This window comes from Thamnophis sirtalis, unplaced genomic scaffold, assembly GCF_051295495.1.
Source record: "Thamnophis sirtalis isolate CommonGarterSnake01/CBP01778 unplaced genomic scaffold, rThaSir2_p1.2 scaffold_2, whole genome shotgun sequence".
Taxonomy (NCBI): Eukaryota; Metazoa; Chordata; class Lepidosauria; order Squamata; family Natricidae; genus Thamnophis; species Thamnophis sirtalis.
This window is the reverse complement of record NW_028261382.1, coordinates 6,107,957-6,128,196: the sequence shown is the minus strand read 5'-3', so window position 1 is coordinate 6,128,196 and position 20,240 is coordinate 6,107,957. Positions and strand designations below refer to the sequence as shown.

The window sequence follows — 20,240 nt, the reverse complement described above, 5'->3', positions numbered from 1 at the left end:
GCCGCCCTGAGTTCTTTGGGAGAAGGGCGGCATATAAATCCAATAAACAAACAAGCAATTCTTATTAGAAATAAAATATAACAGAGACAATTATTGGTATGAAAATATAAAGTTGGGATGGCTGAAATGCTGTCCCGAGAACCCATCGGAGAAAGTAAATGAGCAGGAGCAACAACGGAAGGGAGGAAGGATGAGGAGGGGAAGGAAGAAAGAAACAAATGGTAAAGCAGGGGGAGTAAGCGAGGGGAATTAAGAGTAGGAGAGAGGGTAAGAAGGGGGAGAAGAGAGGAGGAGGGGGGAAGAGAGAGGAAGAAGGAAAGAGGAAGGAGAGGAGGATAGAAGGCGGAGAAGAACGAGGCATGGGGGACGGGGGCAAGAAAGTGACCCAAATTGTATTCTATATATTTGTAAGAAAATAATGATAAATATTAAGGATGATCAATGTTAAATAGCAATTATAAGAATGTATATTTGTGAATGAATTTGACAGAGAAGGAAGGCAGGTGGAGACCATGTCAGAGAGCTCGGCTCTCTCCAGCTTTCTTCTCACTGTCCTTTGGGAAGCATCTTGAGAGACCGCCTGCTGTCAATCACCTCCAATAGACCGATCAGATCCCACAGATTAGGCCTCCTCCGAATTCCATCCGCCGGCCAATGCCGACTGGCGACTACCCGGAAGAGAGCCTTCTCTGTGGCTGCTCCGACCCTCTGGAACGAGCTCCCCGTGGAGATTCGAACCCTCACCACCCTCCAGGCCTTCCGCAAAGCCCTTAAAACCTGGCTGTTCCGACAGGCCTGGGGCTAAAGAGTTTTTGCCCCCCTTCTCGAATGGTATGGTTGTTGTGTGTTTTTAAATTTTGTATTGTTATGTCTCGTCTTTTTTATTCCCCTGTCTGTACCGCCTTCCCTGATTGAATTGTGAGCCGCCCTGAGTCCCCTTCGGGGAAAAGGGCGGCATATAAATGTAATCAATCAATCAATCAATCAATCAATCAATCATCTTAGCTGCTGGCTCTTTAAAAAAAAAAGCATTTGTAGTGCTTTTGTGTGTGTGTGTTACATTCACACACTGGTTTTCCTAGCAATTATATCCTGAAAGCTAGAAGATAAACAGAGCTGCAAAGCATAAATAAATAATATTTCACCTTTGCTCGGACCGGAGCTTATATAGCAAGCTCCAGGGGCAAAAGTCAATAATTGGAATGGGGGGGACGGATGGACAGGGGACAAGAGTCTGCTCTACGGCCAAAAGTTCAGGGTTTCTTTTAACAGTCGTGCTAGAAGGTGGGAAAGGTACGAAGCCCCAAACACTGTGGAACAGCCAATGTCCTCAACCTGCCTTTCTTCCCATAGAGAGAGCATCGGCCCCTTCCTCTAGGAATAAAAGGAAGGGAGATAACCAGAGGTGGTATTCAGCCGGTTCGGATTGCTTCGTCCGAACTGGTAGTGGAAACTAGCAATAGCAGTTAGACTTATATACCGCTTCATAGGGCTTTCAGCCCTCTCTAAGCGGTTTACAGAGGCAGCATATTGCCCCCAACAACAATCCGGATCCTCATTTTACCCACCTCGGAAGGATGGAAGGCTGAGTCAACCCTGAGCCGGTGAGATTTGAACAGCCGAACTGCAGAACTGCAGTCAGCTGAAGTAGCCTGCAGTGCTGCATTTAACCACTGCGCCACCTCGGCTCCTGCAGGTAGGCCCTATGCCGTCCCATTTAGGCACGTTTTGAAGCCAAAACTCATGCACAGAGGGCTGAGTGCATGTGCCCAGGAGGTGTGTGTGCTCACATTTGCGAACCGGTAGGGAAGGGGGGCTCAGCGGCTAAGACATGTCGATCAGAAAGGTGGGGCAGTTCGGCGGTTCGAATCTCTAGCGCCGCGTAAAGGAGTGAGCTCCCGTGACTTGTCCCAGCTTCTGCCAACCGAGCAGTTCGAAAGCACGTAAAAAGTGCAAGTAGAAAAATAGGGACCAACTTTGGAGGGAAGGGAACAGCGTTGAGTCTATCGGCCACATGACCACGGAGATGTCTTCGGACAGGGCTGGCTCTTCGGCTTTGAAACGGAGATGAGCACCGCCCCCTAAAGTCAGGAATGACTAGCACATATGTGCAAAGGGAACCTTTACCTTTAGGGATGATAAGTGAATACCACCTCTGGTGACAACCAATCTAGCTTTATTATTTTAGGGAGAGAAGAGATTTTTATTGCTGGACTGGGACTTCCCGGAGGACAGGGCTGGTGTGGGGAAAGCTCTTGGCGGCACCTCATTGTTGTGCCATGCGCTGGGAATGAAAGGAGACGGAGGGAGGGCTCCTTCCCTATTACACAAGACACAGCTGAACATACAAGTAGCTACACCGAGTAGATAATTAGCCAAACACACAAGTGCCTACCTCCTCTTCGGTTTTGGACTGCGGTTTAGAAGAGGAAGGAGTTGGTTTTTCCAGAGAGGGGACAGGGCTGAGCTCTGGCGTTGTCTCCTTCTTTGGGTGGTTTTGGGTATTATCCAGGGACAATTCGACAGTGGCATCTGTAAAAGAACAAATTGATTTAAACAAAAAAGTCACTGATGAAATTCCCTCTCTGTAGAATTTCATCCCAGAGTTGAGTCACTTCTTGACTTCTAGGAACAGGAAAGATATTCCTGGCAGAATCACATCACTAAGTTGAATCATTTTGTCAGGATTCCAAACAGCATCCAAAAGTAAAATCAGAGTCCAAGGCAAAGTATTGCTCAAAGTCCCAATTTATGAAGAGAGCCATGTTGGCACATCTGGGGAAACCCGAATCTGGTAGCTTCCCCGGTTTTCCCCACCCAGTTGAAAGTTCAAGATCTTGCCCACCACACCCACGAGCCCATCACATGGTCCAATCTCCCACTGCCACGCTGGCAGCTTCCACCCATCCAGTTCCCGTCAGGTGCAGAGACAAAAGATGACCTTGGCTTTCTAGAAAGAATGTTGTTATGGCTACATAGCATCTAAACTCCGTACAATCCCACCTCCCATTTCCCCACAATAGAAAAAGGCGTAGTCGAATAATAGATAGTGTGGCAGGCCCGAGAGCCGCAAGAAAGCTGATTGTCAAGAAACTGACAATCAAATCAAATCAAATCCAAGAAGATATATCACAAAGCTACTTGATCTGGGCCACCGTCACCCTTACTTGATGGCTCTTTGACATCTTTTATCTTTACTTTTTTATTGATTTGATTGTAGGGTCTCCGATTGCTGTTAGCCGCTCAGAGCCATCCCGAGTTGGGCAAAACAAATTATCCGCCTCTTTCCACCACTACCAACCTGCAAATAGATCCAGATTGTCTTGTTCTTCCTGGATGCCATTGGTCTTTAAGCTGTTCTCCGGTGTCACTGGCGATTCCTTCTTGGGGAACTCTGGCTTGCTCTATTAGGATAGAGAAGTGCGCCTTAGTCCAAGTTGCAGAATTAAATCTGGTTAGTAACACGCAAGCAGAAAGACCTAGGCAAAGAGTCTTTGCAGTCCTGGCCTACAGAGGTCATCCTCGACTTACAAGAGTTCAATTAGTGACTGTTACGAGACTAAAAACAGCACTGGGGGAAAAAAAAGGTGACTTATTACTGTTTTTGTTTGCACTTCCAACCCCATGGTCACGTGAATCAAAATTTGGGCGCTTGGCAACTGGCATGTATTTATGTCGGTTGCAAAGTCCCGGGGTCATGTGATTTCCCCTTTCGCGACCTTCCTACCAGCAAAGTCGACAGGGAAGCCAGATGCGTTGTACAACTGTGTTATTAACTCAACAATGCTCCACTTAACAACTGTGACAAGGCAAAGGTAAGACTCGCACATCTGTGTTAGTCGTTCCTGACTCTAGGGGGTTTGCAGAGTGCAAAACCTTTCCCCCCCCCACTTTTGGAAAGCTGTTTTGTTAGAGTGGTTGATAAGTTTTAGGTGCTACAAGTTGTCAGTGATTTCCTTCTCCAGCACATGGATAAACACACCTGGAAACATCTACCTACCTACCTACCTACTCCCTCTCCCTCTCTGCCTACTGTATTTCTCTCTCTTTCTCTCCCTCTCTATCCCTCTATCTACCTACCTACTACTTACTCTCTCTCTTTCTCCCTTCATCTACCTCCCTCCCTACTCTTTCTCTCTCTCCCTATCTACTGTATTTCTCTCTCTCCTACCTACCTACCTACCTACTCTCTCTCCCTCTCTCCCTACTGTATTTCTCTCTCTTTCTCTCCCTCTCTATCCCTCTATCTACCTACCTACTACTTACTCTCTCTCTTTCTCCCTTCATCTACCTCCCTCCCTACTCTTTCTCTCTCTCCCTATCTACTGTATTTCTCTCTCTCACCTACCTACCTACCTACCTACTGTATTTCTCTCTCTCTCTTTCTCTCCCTCCCTCCCTACCTTACTGTATTTCTCTGTCTCTCTTTCTCTCTCTCTCTCTCTCTATCCCTCTCTCTACCTTTTTAAAAAAAACATGCCTCTTCAAAACCTGAGTGGGTCTTATACTCCGGTGCGTCTTATACTCCGAAAAATACGGTAAATTAACAATGTCTTTTCCAAGCCTGCTTTGTCAAACAAGCACATGGTTTATAAAGGCTCCCTGCTTCTTCTTCCTCCTCCCCACTTTGGTATCTGGAGACACCTTGACACTGTCTGCCTCGCTGAGCAAGAGGGCATTTGCCCAAAGACAATAGCTCTCTGAACAGGGTGACGGCTCCTAGAGGCGCCAGAGACGCAACTGTGGGTGCTAAAACTCAGGGCTTTGTGTGCGCCGAACAAGTGGTTTAAAAATAAATGTGGGTTTTGGAAGTCCTCCTGCTGCAGGTGACACCTGAGGAAGTTCTTAGCCCTGTTTTGTCCTAGGCTTCCCTGAGAAAGCATAAATCACAATCTTGGTCCCCAAAACCCTCTTTTATTTACATGGCTGTGAATGATGGTCATTCACAGCCCGCAAGGCTTCACCAACAGTCTGTGAAGATTCCGACAGATGTCTGCTTGAGTTGCCACAGTCTTTCAGGGGAAATGTTGATAAACACCCACCTTTATCTCCCTGGGAATTCTGCCAGAGACCTAACTGCCAAATGCAGAGCAAGGCCAAACTTAGCACCGAGTCAAACAGAACTTTTCAAAGCTTGAACTGACTAGATGAACTAATTGCTTCCTGCAAAGGCTCACCTCCCATTCGCTCCTCTTGTATGTCTTATGGGAGGGGCCAATCATCTCCAAGCCTTACTCCCAAGTCGACCGTTTACTTAATTGTTCTTGCCTTCTGGCAGCTCTGCGCATGCGCACACTGGGAACAGGCTCCCACTGTTCTTCTGCCTTGATGATGTCAGACACCGGAGGCTCTACCAGATGGCCGTGGCCCCCTCTCTGCCTCCGACGCAGAGCATTCATCCGAGCCTTCCCCAGGCTCCAGGACTGACCCATGTTTCTCCCCAACCTCCTCATGGTCTGAACCTGCTGCCGGCTGGTGGGCCACAAGAAACCCTTGAAGCTGCAGGTCAAAGTAACTTGCCTGTTTGTCTGAACCCGTGAGAATCCAGGCAGCTTTCTTATCCTTTCTGCAAACACGAAAAGCCTTTCGGCATTTCTCACAATGTAAGGTGGGCCAGGAGTGTTGAGCTATTATGCAAACCCTCGTTCTGCGACACCGCAGGAGGAAAGCAGAGTTAAGTCTGAGAGTATTTTCTTTTTTTTTCCATTTAAAGCTTTTTCCAAAGCCGCAGCTCACTTCCCCAGATTTGCAGAGGGTTTAAACTGAGAGCTGCAACGGTTCAGGAAAGTTTTTGAATACAATTTGTCAGTCAGGGAAAGTGCCGGCGGCCTCCTCATTCTTTCCTAGCCCTAACCTTTGGCAAAAACAGACGTTTCATTGTGCTGGTTGATTTCTGACTTTTGCGTTTTATCATGCTGCTCTTCCACCAAATAAAGATGTGTTCTTTCTGTTCTAGTTTTACGACTGCTTTTCCAGGAACTCTGCATTCCACAATACGGTTTCAAAAGGGTGAATTCTTTTACTTCCAAGGGTTTGTTTTCTGTTAGAGCCCCAGCAGCGCCGTTAGCATTTTCACAAAAGAGTCCAAAGCATGCTGACCCACGATGGGAGGTGCTTCCCACATTTTAGGCTTTTCCTGCTGAAAAGTTGTGCAACTGCAGGCTGCTTTCGTTGCACATGTGCCTAACTCTTCCCTACCCCACCCTCAGAAACTAAATGCCAAATTTTGGTTTCTTTTCCGCAAGACGTTTCACTCCATCTGTATTCCTTTTGTGTGTGTGTGTGTGTGCAGTTATTGCATAAATTTGCCTACATTCAGCATTTTCCCTTGGAACAAGGGTGGGGCCCGGCCTCAAAACCCCTGACTTTTTTTTCCTCCTTTGACAATCAGTTAACTCTTTCTGGATTTTTGTAGCGCAAGAAGGCCCAGTCTCTATATATTCTCCTTGCCTTGAAATTCACTTAAGATTTTTGTTGTTGTTTTGAAGCAGAGATTGAGACATAACTGTTGTATCAAAACTGCATTTAAAGGATCTTTGCATCCATTTGTCACACCCCAGGATTGCTGTCAAAAGGGACAGGACGACAGAAACTTCACTTCCATTCAGATAAGTTTTGCAGCCATAAGGATAATTTTTATCAGTGCTGACAGTTTAACGGCAGATGCTATTATCTTTATCTGTGTCTGTCTGTCTATCTTTCAATCTATCTATCTATCTTTTAATCTATCTTTCAATCTATCTATCTATCTTTCAATCTATCTATCTTTCAATCTATCTATCTTTCAATCTATCTATCTTTCAATCTATCTATCTATCCATTTTTCAATCTATCTATCTATCTTTCAATCTATCTATCTATCAATCTGTCTGTCTGTCTGTATATAGATATCTATCTATCTATTCTTATATTTTTATTTTTATTTTATATATAAAAGGCTGTATGTATGTATGTATGTTCCAGCATAACTCTGGAGCGCCTCAAGCAATTTCAATCAAACTTGGTACACAAGTGACTTACTCTCTGGAGAAAAATACTGTGGTGGGGGGGGGGGGGTAAGACACTCCTAACACCCCTCGTGGGGTGTGTGTGTTCTGTTAAGATGCAGCCTGTTGTGCCTTTCAATGGCTTCTACTGTACTGTCGTAAAATGGAGTTGCACATTTTTCAATCTATCTATCTTTCAATCTATCTATCAATCTGTCTGTCTGTATCTATCTATCTATTCTTATATTTTTATTTTTATTTTATATACAAAAGGCTGTATGTATGTATGTGCCACCATGTAATGGCTCCACAGTACTCCACAAGGGGGCTCCCTCTTGTAAGGGGGAAAATCCAACATTAGAAATTACATTTGGCCTGGACATTTTCCCCTTATAAATACCGGGGAAATGCCAGGCTATTGGCTAAGAACTTTATAATCCACAAGATTATAAAATTAGCATCGTTACCGCTGGGAAATCTTCAGAATTACTAAAAGATTACTAAAAGAGGTTAAGATACCAATTAGCGTGTATTCCATAAGCAGTTTATACATCTATGATATTAATGCAGCTAAAAAGAAAACCAACAGAACTTAAAAGACAAGCACAACAAAATTCCAAGACATTACCTTATTTTTTATTTTCTTAAAAAATGGTAAGCTACCCAGGAGCTTATCAATTGTGAGCACATGCTGTGTATTTGTGGCATAGATTTTAAATACTGGACTAGGATTGGGGGGACCCAGGATAAATGTTATCATCCCCCCCTCCCAAATCCCATTTATGACTCTGGCCTTCTCTCAGCCCAGCCTATCTTTCAGGGTTACCGCTGCGAGGATAAAATGGGAGGCAGGAACGCTGTGGATGCCACCTTGAACCCCTGACCAAAAGGCGAGATAGGACTCTAACAAATAAACGGCTAAATGTTTGCACGACTTTAGAAGAAAACAAAAATTCAGTTGGCCTCGCCTGGTTTAAAACGTTTTAAGCAGAATCCGATCCGGTTGCTTAAAGGGATGGGAGACCACTAAGGAATCCCAGGCCCATTAGGCTAGATTTGGAAATCCCCGACAAGACGACTTTCCCTTTCCAGGATTTAAGTCTTTGTGTGAATGGAATTCGCTGGAAGCTCAGCCAAGCAAGATAATAATGGACAGCTCTGCAAAGGGATTTGAAAGCGAGTTAGGACCACCCAGGTTGGTTCCCACTGAATGGTTAAGATTAAAAGTCCCTTTGCAAGAGGAAGCAAATCAACACAAGGCAATGGACGGGGTGCAGAGCCAGAGAGAGGATGGGGACAACGCTTCTTGTTGCAAAACAAGCAGGGTTTTCAACCCTAAACTCCAACCAGGGTTTCTTCTCCCTGCAAACAAACCACTTTTGCAACTTTTTCATTTTGCAAAACAAGCCCATGGTGGAGCTTTACAAAGGGGTTTCCTAGGGCAGAACAACCAAGTGGTGCTCCTTAAGCAGTAATGGAGGGGGGGGGGTGCCCAAGTTGCACCCCCAGGGACAGACACAGAGAGCCGGGGAGAGGCCGGACTCCCACTCCCATCATCCTGGGCCAAGTCCTTCCACCACCACCACCGCCCCTGAAGGGCGCCTGGTTGCAAAAGGCACCCCTTCCCCTCTTTCCATCCAGGCCAACACCCCCCCCCCTCCTTCCCAAGGAACCGAGGAAGGGAAGCGGCTCCCCACCCACCCCAAAGCAACCCCCGACCCAAATCGAGGAAGGGAAGCGGTTTCCCCCACCCAAAATCGAGGAAGGGAAGCGGCTCCCCCACCCCCAAAACAACCCCTCCCCAAAAAACTCCTCTGGGGCTTCCCGGGGTGCAAATCTCGGGTGGGGAAGGGGGTCCCTCTGCGGGTGGGAGGGAGGGAGTGGGGGGGGGAAGCGACTTTGCTCCAAGCTTGCCATAGTTTGGTTGCACTTGGAGGGAGGGGGAGGGTTCGAGATCAACCTCATTATCTGCAGGGGAGGCCGGGGCTGCAAGGGCCCGGCTGGGGATGATGGGAGCTGTAGTCTTCCCAAACACACACACACACATACACACAGACACATACATATATACATACATCCTGGGAGAGCAACCCAGGGGAAACTTTCCCAGGCTGCAGGAGGGAGCCGGGTGTGTGTGTGTGTTTGGGGGGGGGGCTCCCATCTTTTGCACGGCTCACCACGACCCCCCCTCCCCACGCAAAAACGGCTGGGCAGCTCCACCCCACCCCCTTCCCGGGCACTCACGGCGTTGCCGGTGAAGATGTCCTCCCCGTCCGAGTCGCTGTCCGGCTGGGGATCTCCGGGACTCGCCTCGGCCGCCTCCGCCTCCACCGGGAAGGGCGGGGGCAGCCGGTCCACCGGGGAGCCTGCGGACGCCATCTCGCCGCCGAGGCAGCCACTTCCGGCTCCCCTCTCGCAGCCCGGCCGGAAGCCGCAACAGGTGATTTATGGCCAAGGGGGCGGGGCGAGGAGGGGAGGCGGGGGCAAGCAAACCGGGCGAGCCAATCCGGGCTTGGCACCGGCGCCTCGGGGAGGAGCCAAGGGCGTGGCCTCCCCGCAGCTATTGGCGCCGCCTTGAAAGAGCCCTGTGGTGACAGAGGCGGGCAGTCCTCGACTTACGACCACGACGGAGTGCACCCCCCCAACTCTTCTCCTGTCAAGTGAGACCTTTGGTTAAGTGAGTTTCACCCCGTTTTATGTCCTTTCTTGCCACAGTTGTTAAGCGTAACACTGCAGTTCTTAACATTACCAACCCGGTTGTTAAGTGAATCGGGTTTCCCCGTTGACTTTGCTTGTCGGGAGGTCGCAAAAGGGGATCATGTGACCACCACCACCACCACGGACGCTGCCACGGTCGTAAGTATGAAGCGGTTGCCAAGCAACTGAATTTTGATTACGTGATTAGGGAGCTCATGTGAAAAACAGTCCTAAATCAGTGCCGTTGTAACTTTGAACAGTCACTAAATGGAACCGATGAGGACTACCCGTGTAGAAAAATGTATATTCTGTGTATATAAACTACAATGGCTCATAATGTAAATGCATGCAACATAGAAGCACATATATAATAAATAAAACAAATTGTATAGAATCGTCCATATAAAACGAGATCTTCCATTCATCCCCACTGTGAAGAAGACTGAATGGAGACATGTTCCCAGTGGTGGGTTTCAATTTTTTTTAGAACCTCTTCTGTAGGTGTGGCCTGCTTTGTGGGAGTGGCTTGCTGGCCATGTGACCGAGTGGGAGTGGCTTGGCAGTCATGTGACTGGGTGGGAGTGGCCAACTTGTAAAATGTGGCGAAACTCACTTAACAACGCTCTTACTTAGCAACCAAAACATTGGCTCAAAAACTCTGGCATTTGAAGCACGCAAGTCTTAAAACTGTCAAGTTACAAGACCCTTGCACCCCTAACCCTTTAGAAAAAAAAACCCAGGGGTGTTCAAACTTGACAGCTTTAAGACTTGTGGGCTTCAACTCCCAGAATTCCTCCTCCAGTCATGTTGGCTCAGGAACTCTGCCATTGAAGCCTGCAAGTCTTAAAGCTGTCAAGTTACAAGACCCTTGCACCCCTAACCCTTTAGAAAAAAAAACCCAGGGGTGTTCAAACTTGACAGCTTTAAGACCTGTGGACTTCAACTCCCAGAATTCCTCCTCCAGTCATGTTGACTCAGGAACTCTGGCATTGAAGCCTGCAAGTCTTAAAGCTGTCAAGTTACAAGATCCTCGCACCCCTAACCCTTTAGGAAAAAAAAAACCCAGGGGTGTTCAAACTTGACAGCTTTAAGACTTGTGGACTTCAACTCCCAGAATTCCTCTTCTTGCTCTTCATCTTGATGATGTGCGGACGGGCGGGGGGGAGGGAGCTGGAACCGGTTCTAAACGGCACTGTAGATTTGTGGAACCTCTTCTAGAGAAGAGGTTAGAACTGGCAGGAACCCACCCCTGCAATGTTCCTCTTGTGTGTGTGTGACACAAGTATTCGTGGAACATTACATCTTCTCAAGAAAAGAGATATTTCTATAGAAGAAGAAAAAAAAAAGTAACTGGAACTCATCCAAAGACAATTCTGTGGTTTGAAGATGCACCAAGCAGAAGCAGAAACAAACTAGAAATCCATCCAGTAGTGATTGTACCTGAGAAGCAGGAAATGAGAGAAATCACACAGACTGACGTGAAAAGCTTGCACCTTCATTATTCCGAGGAATATAAGGAGCGATGCCCTACTTTTGAAAAGTTGGGGATCACCTGGAAGCAATTTGGCATGGGTTGGAGTAGCTTTAAATCTTAAATTTTGTAGATGCCAGTCATATTTACAACTTGCTTTCCTATAAGAGCACCCTACTCAAGCCTTTAATAGTACAACCAGTATTTTGTTTTAACTTGATAATTATAAGGATTATCTTGGAATTCCTTCTTCCTTTCCTCCTGATCCTCCTCCTCTTCTATGCTTTTTTTCCGGTTGAACGGAGCATAACAGAATGGGATGGGGCCTTGGAGGTCTTCTAGTCCAACCCTTTGCTCAAGCAGGGGAACCTAGTACCATTTCAGACAAGTGAGTGTCCAGGCTCTGCTTAAAGACCTCCAGTGATGGAGCACCTACTACAGAGGTGGGTTCCTACCAGTTCGCACCTATTCGGTAGATCCGGTTCGTCAAATCTACCGAACCGGTTAGAAGAGGTTCCACCAGTGGACCCAGAAAGCAGGCCACACCTACAGAAGAGGTTCCAAAAAATTTTGAAACCCACCACTGGTCCTTGGATATGATTATTCTACACTATCATGCTCCTATTTATAAAACTCAGTGCCTCTGTGAAAGGTAAGGATGACGACTGCGTTTGTGGTGCAATCAGAACATTGAGTGTTGAAGTTGTTTTAACGCAAACCAAAGATGCCTTTTAAATAACAAGTTTACATCCTATTCTTATGCATGCCAATGCTGTGTGTGAGGTCATTTAAGGTGGTTCTGACAAGTGTCGTCGGCATCTTCATATCCGATCACATGGGCGGCAAGCCACTCCCATCCGGTCACATGGGCGGCAAGCCACTCCCACAAAGGAGGCCACACCCACAGAGTAGGTTCGAACAATTTTTGAAACCCACCACTGACCTACTACTTCTGAAGGCAAGCTGTTTCCACTAGTTAATTGCCCTCCCTGTTAGGAAATTTCTCTTTGGTTCTAGATTGCTTCTCTCCTCGATTCGTTTTGCTTTCTATCCATGGAATTTTAAGATTTTTCTTATCATCTTCCATCTGCTTCACTCATCTTTTCTTTGGTCCTGTGGTTGGTCCTTTCCCCGGGCGCACCACTTCCTCCACTGTAACCTGTACAGAAAACAATATCCTGCCTTTCTCCATCTAAATCCAGACTATCCGGGCTAAGAGCCGAGGTGGCGCATTGGTTAGAGTGCTGTACTGCAGCCACTTCAGCTGACTTGTTATCTGCAGTTCGGTGGTTCAAATCTCACCGGCTCAAGGTTGACTCAGCCTTCCATCCTTCCGAGGTGGGTGAAATGAGGACCCAGAACTGTGGGGGCGATATGCTGACTCTGTAAACCGCTTAGAGAGGGCTGAAAGCCCTATGAAGCGGTATATAAGTCTAACTGCTATTGCTATTGCTATTGCTATTGTGTTTCATCCTCAATTGTGAGCAGTTTCCCTGCATCTCTGTCAGATAACATCATTTGTTTATTTGTTTGTTTGTTTGTTTATTATATTTATATGCCGCCCTTTCCCCCCGAAGGGGACTCAGGGCGGCTCACAACTCAAACCAAGGAAGGGGGATACAGACAAAAAATTAAAAAAGGACACATAACAATGCATAATTTAAAACACACGACAGTCATACCATTCGAAAAGGGGGCAACAGCTCTTTAGCCCCAGGCCTGTCGGAACAGCCAGGTTTTAAGGGCTTTGTGGAAGGCCTGGAGGGTGGTGAGGGTTCGAATCTCCACGGGGAGTTCGTTCCAGAGGGTCGGAGCAGCCACAGAGAAGGCTCTCCTCCGGGTAGTCACCAGTCGACACTGGCCGGCGGATGGAATTCGGAGGAGGCCTAATCTGTGGGATCTAATCGGTCTAGTGGAGGTAATTGGCAGCAGGCGGTCTCTGAAGTACCCAGGTCCAATACCATTTCTTGGGAGAGTTGTGCAGGGAGTTCCCCGCTGTACGTATATTAAGAAAACGTCTAGCTTGTTAGCTTGCTTCCTTCTTTTAACCATGCCTGCATCTTGAAGCTATGACAAGTGGTGGAAAATATGTGCCCAGAGTTTCCTCTTGGTTTTCACTTAAATGTTTCATTTCCTTCACGGGCACCTGTTTAATGATCTACAGAGAGCATTGGCTTGGCTATGCCTGCGTTGTACACTTCTGCTTTTGACGCAGTTTTGTGTTGCGCTCCATTGCACTTAAAAAGCCAATGAAAAGTGGACCATTAAAGCGAGTAAGAGTTGAACTAAGATAGGGGTAGTCAAACCTTTTTATACCTACCACCCACTTTTGTATCTCTTGTTAGTAGTAAAATTTTCTAACCGCCCACCGGTTCCACAGTAATGGTGATTTATAAAGTAGCGAAGTAACTTTATAAAATTTATAGAGCAGAGTTACCGCAAACCTCTACCGCCCACCACGAAAGCTGGAACGCCTGCTAGTGGGCGGTAGGGACCAGGTTGACTACCACCAATTACCTCCACCAGACCGATTAGATCCCACAGATTAGGCCTCCTCCGAATTCCATCCGCTGGCCAGTGTCGACTGGCGACTACCCGGAGGAGAGCCTTCTCTGTGGCTGCTCCGACCCTCTGGAATGAACTCCCCGTGGAGATTCACACCCTCACCACCCTCCAGGCCTTCCGCAAAGCCCTTAAAACCTGGCTGTTCCGACAGGCCTGGGGCTAAAGAACCGTGCCCCTATCTCGAATGGTATGATTGTTGCGCTTTTAAATTATGTATTGTTTTGTGTTGTTGTCAACACAAATGTAAGCCGCCCTGAGTCCCCTTAGGGAAAAGGGCGGCCTATAAATGTCAATAAAATGTCTGGGGAAAAAAATGTTTGTATCCCCCCTTCCCTTCTTTTGAGTTGTGAGCCGCCCTGAGTCCTCCTCGGGGGAAAAGAGCGGCATACAAATGAAACAAACAAACAAACAAACAAACACTGAACTAAGAGAAAATGATTAGAAAAAGAGGAAGGGAAAGAAGGGATATATTTGTATAATAAAAATAATTATGTTAATACTGTTAATGATATGTAGCAGTGGTGAGTTGCAGGCGGTACGCCCCGGTACGGGCGTACCGTAGCCTGCACGGAGCACCGGATACCGTTCCGGTATGGTGCTTCAGAGGGCCTACCCGCTCGCCCGAGCTCCTTACTGGTCTTTTAAGTCTTCAGTGCTTCCACGCATGGTGCATACAGTGCCTGCGCAATGCTCCACTGAGCAGCTGGAGCATCACAGAGGCGCTAAGATGCATGCGCGTACTGCGCGCATCCATGTGACGCCGCTGGGCCCGCTCCAACCATACCGGTTGGAGCGGGATCCGGAACCCACCGCTGATATGTAGCTAATTAAGATGTGAGGGAATTCTACTAACATTATTAAATGTGGATAACTAATTAAGTCAATTGCTTGTTATATAAAAATTGAATTTGAGGCTATATGCTACCTCTAGAAAATAGAATAACAGATGGAAAAACGAAATGATAAATTTGGTTCATTTCTGAAGGGCTAGGCAAATAATGATACGGTTTACGTGTTAAGAAAAAAAAGTATAAAAGTATAAGATAGAAAATAAGGGAAGAAAAGAATACGGCTAAAATTGGAAATGGAAATAGGATGTTAAGATGAATTATGTATACGGGAGAATGTTCAAGGGGAAAACCTAGGCAATACTTTGTTTACAAAAGAATTTAAAATTTGTAATTAAAAAAAAAACTTTGTTTGGGGACAAAAAGAGGTATATTCTAGGCCAGGCAATTTTGAGTAAGAAAATAGCCTTAAAAGTGAGCAGAAGCCCAACAGGTATAAATTCTCTCATCTTTACTAGCAAGGAGGTTTACCATCTCAGCCGTCTTCTGGGTAGCAATAATAAAAGCCAGATTCAGGCAAGAATCTTCTTAAAATAGTCTTGTGCACAGCTACGTTTCTACACGGTGAACATTTACAATAGACTTGTGCAATCTAAGCCGACCTCTGTCCTTCCAGCTTAAGAACAAAGTCCATGTTCTACACACGGCGGTTTGACAGATTATTATTCCAAGACAAAAATTAAGACAGTGAAGTTGAAAGCACCCCAACATGCAGGAGAGACAGCAAAATGAGAAGTGGTGCTTTCTGTATTCAATACAAACAACTGCAACAGGAAACTGAAGGGTGGGGTTGCTGATCTAAATTGGCTCCACTTTTTCAGCTGATAAGATTAGAGAGGCCTCTGCAGTGATTCAGCTGGGCAGTTGCAGCATCGGGCAAAGCAGAAAGAAAGAAAGAAAAAAACCCCAAATTAGAATGCAACTAACTCTTCCAATGAATGAGGCTAAAGAGCTACAGGAATGATTGTGCAATTTCTGTATTAGGCAATACCACTTTACAAGGCCTTGGTAAGGCCACACTTGGAATGCTGCATTCAGTTTTGGTCGCCACGATGTAGAAAAGATGTGGAGACTCTAGAAAGTGTGCAGAGAAGAGCAACAAAGAGGATTAGGGGACTGGAGGCTAAAACATATGAAGAACGGTTGCAGGAACTGGGTAGGTCTAGTTTAATGAAAAGAAGGACCAGGGGAGACATGATGGAAGTCTTCCAATATCTCAGGGGATGCCACAAAGAAGAGGGAGTCAAGCTATTCTCCAAAGCACCTGAGGGCAGGACAAGGAGCAATGGGTGGAAACTAATCAAGGAGAGAAGCAGCCTAGAACTAAGGAGGAATTTTCTGACAGTTGATACAATTGACCGGTGGAACAACTTGCCTCCAGAAGTTATGGGAGAGAATCAATATCACGTGAAGTGTTAATACCACTTTATAAGGCCTTGGGAAGGCCACACTTGGAATTCTGCATCCAGTTTTGGTCGCCACGATGTAGAAAAGATGTGGAGACTCTAGAAAAAGTGCAGAGAAGAGCAACAAAGAGGATTAGGGGACTGGAAGCTAAGAAATATGAGGAACGATTGCAGGAACTGGGTAGGTCTAGTTTAATGAAAAGAAGGAGTAGGGGAGACATGATAGAAGCCTGGTTATCCAACGTCTTCTTAAAAACTTCCAGTGTTGGAGCATTCGCAACTTCTGGTGGCAAGCAGTTCCACTGATTAATTGTTCTGTCAGAAAATTTCTCCTTAGTTCTAAGTTGCTTCTCTCCTTGATTAGTTTCCACCCATTGCTTCTTGTCCTGCCTTCAGGTGCCTTGGAGAATAGTTTGACCCCCTCTTCTTTGTGGCAACCCCTGAGATATCGGAAGACTGCTATCATGTCTCCCTTAGTCCTTCTTTTCATTAAACTAGACATACCCAGTTACTGCAACTGTTCTTTACATGTTCTTTCCACCCTCCCAACAGTTCTAACCTTTTTGAATTTACTGCTCTGATATAGTCTGTTCTGTATAATTTAGTTGGAAGGACTGCGCGCACAACTGCAGGGTATCTGACCTCTTACATATTACATATTGGGGTTTTGCTGTTAACAACTAACACCCATGACCAGGCGTTAACTTAAAATAATTTGCAAGGACCTTTGAAATATCTGAAGGCCATCAGGCCAAAATATTCTGGAGTGCAATTGCTTCTTGGATCTTAAGAGCCAGAAGGAAGCTTTTCTCAGTCTCTCAAATATTGGGTGGCCTCAGCTGATGGGAAGCAGCAGAAGGAACTGAGGGAAATGATTAAACAAGTCAACATGGCAGCTAGATGGTGGGATTGAATCTGTAGTTTTTATGGGCATTCACGCCTAGAAAATGCAGAGAGTTCAATTGTACCCGTGGCACGACAAAACTGCGGTCCACTAAAGCGCGCCCGATTAAAGCGTGTACCTGACATCATCAGCAGCGCGACAAATAAAATTAAAAATAAATTAAATTAAAATTAAAATAAAATTAAAGCAAGCTGATTCACATAAAGGTAAGGGTTAGGTTTAGGGTTAGGTTAAGGGTTAGGGTTAGGATTAGGGTTACGTTAAGCGTTAGGGTTAGGGTTAGGTTTAGGGTTAAGGGTTAGCGTTAGGTTTAGCGTTAGGTTAAGGGTTAGGTTTAGGGTTAGGTTAAGGGTTAGGTTTAGGGTTAGGTTTGGGGGGGTTAGGTTTACATTTACACGCTAATTTTAAGTTTACTGCTCACAGCGCGCTGTTTTCGTCGCGCTGTGATGACGTCACGTACGCGCTTTCGTCGAGCGCGCTTTAGTCTACCGCGGTTTTGTGGTGGAACCAATTGTACCACCATGGACACACCAATTTGTGTCTTTTCTTGGTCATACACCTTGTAGATTCTCCTGGGGAGAAGACAATGTCTGCTACTGGTTGTATCTGTAGGAGAAGAAATGGCACAACCTGGGCGTGGAGTGAAAAGAGGGATCAGCCTAGAATCCAGGGGTGAAATCCAGCAGGTTCTGGAGAACCGGTAGCGGAAATTTTGAGTAGTTCAGAGAACCGGCAAATACCACCTCTGGCTGGCCGCAGAGTGGGCTGGGAATGGAGATTTTGCAGTATCCTTCCCCTGCCACGCCCGCCATGCCACACCATGCCCACAGAACTGGTAGTAAAAAAAAAAAAATTGAATTTCACCACTGCTAGAACCCCTAAGTTGCAACAAGCGGCTTGACTGCTGTTGAGCTTTATCTATCTTTAACCAGATGCTGTCCATGAATTTGAGAAGATTCCTGCGAATAGGCACGAGTAGCAATAAAGCAGTTTAACTGGACCGTCACAGGGGGAAATGCTCTTTCACGCCCCGACAGTATCTGGAGACAACAGGAATGTTCAAACTACCTTTGGATAAGATCGAGCCTCGTTATCCAGCCGTAACCTCCCTTTCTCTCCCATGTCAAGATGTCAGGCAGGTTTTGAATTGCTTTTAATACATTTTAAGTGCTGTACATGCAGAAGACAATAAAAAAACAAAGCTTTCTCCCCGTCAGAAGTCCCAAATGCTCGCTTGCAGAGGCCAGGTGCCGCTTGGGGCAAGGCTGAGCATGTTGCGGTAGCGTGCTCTCTAGTGCCAGCACTAGATATTTACAATTGGCACAGAGTATTAAACAAAAACAGAACCCCAAAAAAACAAACCTCACCCCAAACAAACCGAAAAACAAAATCAGTGTAGTTAAATTAAGGATCCAATTCTGGAATACATTCTATACATCGCTAATTCGCATCTGACTGCTTTGAGTCGCTGGTCCAAATCCGCAGGGGCAGAACCAGCAAAAGTTTCAGGCTTTGTAGCTGCGCGTGAAGGCATCTCCTGTAAAAAAGAGGCAATCCTGAGATTCCACACCAGCATTTCTGCAACTGTAAAGATTCCCCTTGCACATACGTGCTAGTCGTTCCCGACTCTAGGGGGCGGTGTTCATCTCCGTTTCAAAGCCGAAGAGCCAGCGCTGTCCGAAGACGCCTCCGTGGTCATGTGGCCGGCATGATTAAATGCCGAAGGCGCACGGAACGCTGTTACCTCCCCACCAATGGTGGTTCCTATTTTTCTACTTGCATTTTTTTACATGCTTTCGAACTGCTAGGTTGCCAGAAGCTGGAGACAAGTCACGGGAGCTCGCTCCATTACACGGCGCTAGGGATTCGAACCGCCGAACTGCCCACCTTTCTTGCCACAGTCTTAGCCACTGAGCTACTGCGCCCTACTGCCTGTCCCACCGCAACGGTGGAGTTTACATTAGCCATTCGTTCGGTGCGTTATTTGCAAAAAAAATAAGGGTTATCCAGTTCAGCTCTCGAGTTACAGCAGTTATTTCATAATTATCCTTGCCTAGAAATATTGCCCGAGAGTTTCACATGGGAAACCGCTTCTGTGTGGTTCTTAGAAATCTACAGTTGCATGAGTCACTTAAGAATCAAGCAAGGAAATCTTGGGGAATTTTTTTATTTTTTTAGGTTGGCAGTTGACCAATTGCTGGTCAATCAACATTTGCACCCTTAGGATAAATAACCAGGCCATAGAAATGCTAATGTATACTTTTGGTGATTGAGAAGTAGAAAGGTTAACATCTCTTAGATTGTCTTAGATGTTTAATGTGTATTTTCTTAGCACGTAATTAATTAATTTGGGATTGAGGGAAAAGACCTATAAATCTTATTAATGAATCATTGTTTAAAGATGGCTATAAAGGTATAATATTGCGTGGGCCTGTGGAGAGAAGGGGTGAGATAACACTAAATAACTTTTAGTCAACTACAATAATAACAAAGAAATGTTAATGGATAACATTTAATGATACATATAGGTGTGTTATTGGGGGGGGGGAATGCTTAGATATCTTACTTAACTGAATTTGTTTTAGAGTATGTCAAAAATGTGTAATGTTATTGGAGATCTATTGAAACTGCAAATGAATGCCAGTAGGTGGTTGTGTCTTTAAATATAAATGATTCTAGATAAAAACATGTTTAAACAACGGTAATTAAATGAGAATTGTGGTACAGGGATAGTAAAACACACAATTTTTCTTTCTTGACTTAAAATGTACAACTCGATTTGAATGAAGTATATGTAAGGATGGTGGAAGAAACGCACGGAATATATTTGTAACCGATCGATACTCTTTCTACAAGATGTAACGAAAGATGATTCTTTCTTTGTGTGTGTTTTTGTTTAACTAAAACAATTTTAAAAAAATTCAACCCCCCCCCCCCAAAAACTTTTGCACCCTTTTCTAGCCACGGAGAATCGCGCTCTAACAAATAATCATGCAAGCGAAGGAGCTGAAAACTCCCAAACAAGGATCATGTTCCGACTGCTTGTTTTGGCATGGCTCTATCAGAACTACATCTCCTGAAATCTCCTGCTTTTCCGTAATTAAACACCTTCTCCCTTGGCTGGGCAGGAGGACACCTGGAGTTATCGCCAACAAAGAAGGCTTAAGTCTAATCTCAACACTGATGACTGTTTTCTTTTCTTGGAGTTGGTTTTCATTCCTTATCTCTGCCTGGACAAGTTCCTGAAGTTTGCTTGCTGTGCTTTTTCAAAAGTGGCTTGCCATTTTCCTCCTTCCTAGAGCGGGATGACTGGCCCAAGATCACCCAGCAAGGCCCCTAAGATGGAACTAGAAGTTAAAAGTT

The 20,240-nt window shown here is 45.7% G+C and overlaps 1 protein-coding gene across 1 annotated transcript in view; it reads right to left on the bottom strand.

The window, feature by feature from the left end:
• The window catches only part of SNX1 (sorting nexin 1), a gene marked incomplete at its 3' end in the record, with an annotated part of 28,945 nt that extends 19,525 nt beyond the window's left edge, over positions 1–9,420 (bottom strand). Inside the window, 3 exon segments of the mRNA XM_087704119.1 lie at positions 2,396–2,532; positions 3,302–3,404; positions 9,231–9,420. Of these exon segments, the coding sequence (XP_087560245.1) occupies positions 2,396–2,532; positions 3,302–3,404; positions 9,231–9,365 (375 nt within the window).
• Between the last annotated feature and the right edge of the window lie 10,820 nt (positions 9,421–20,240).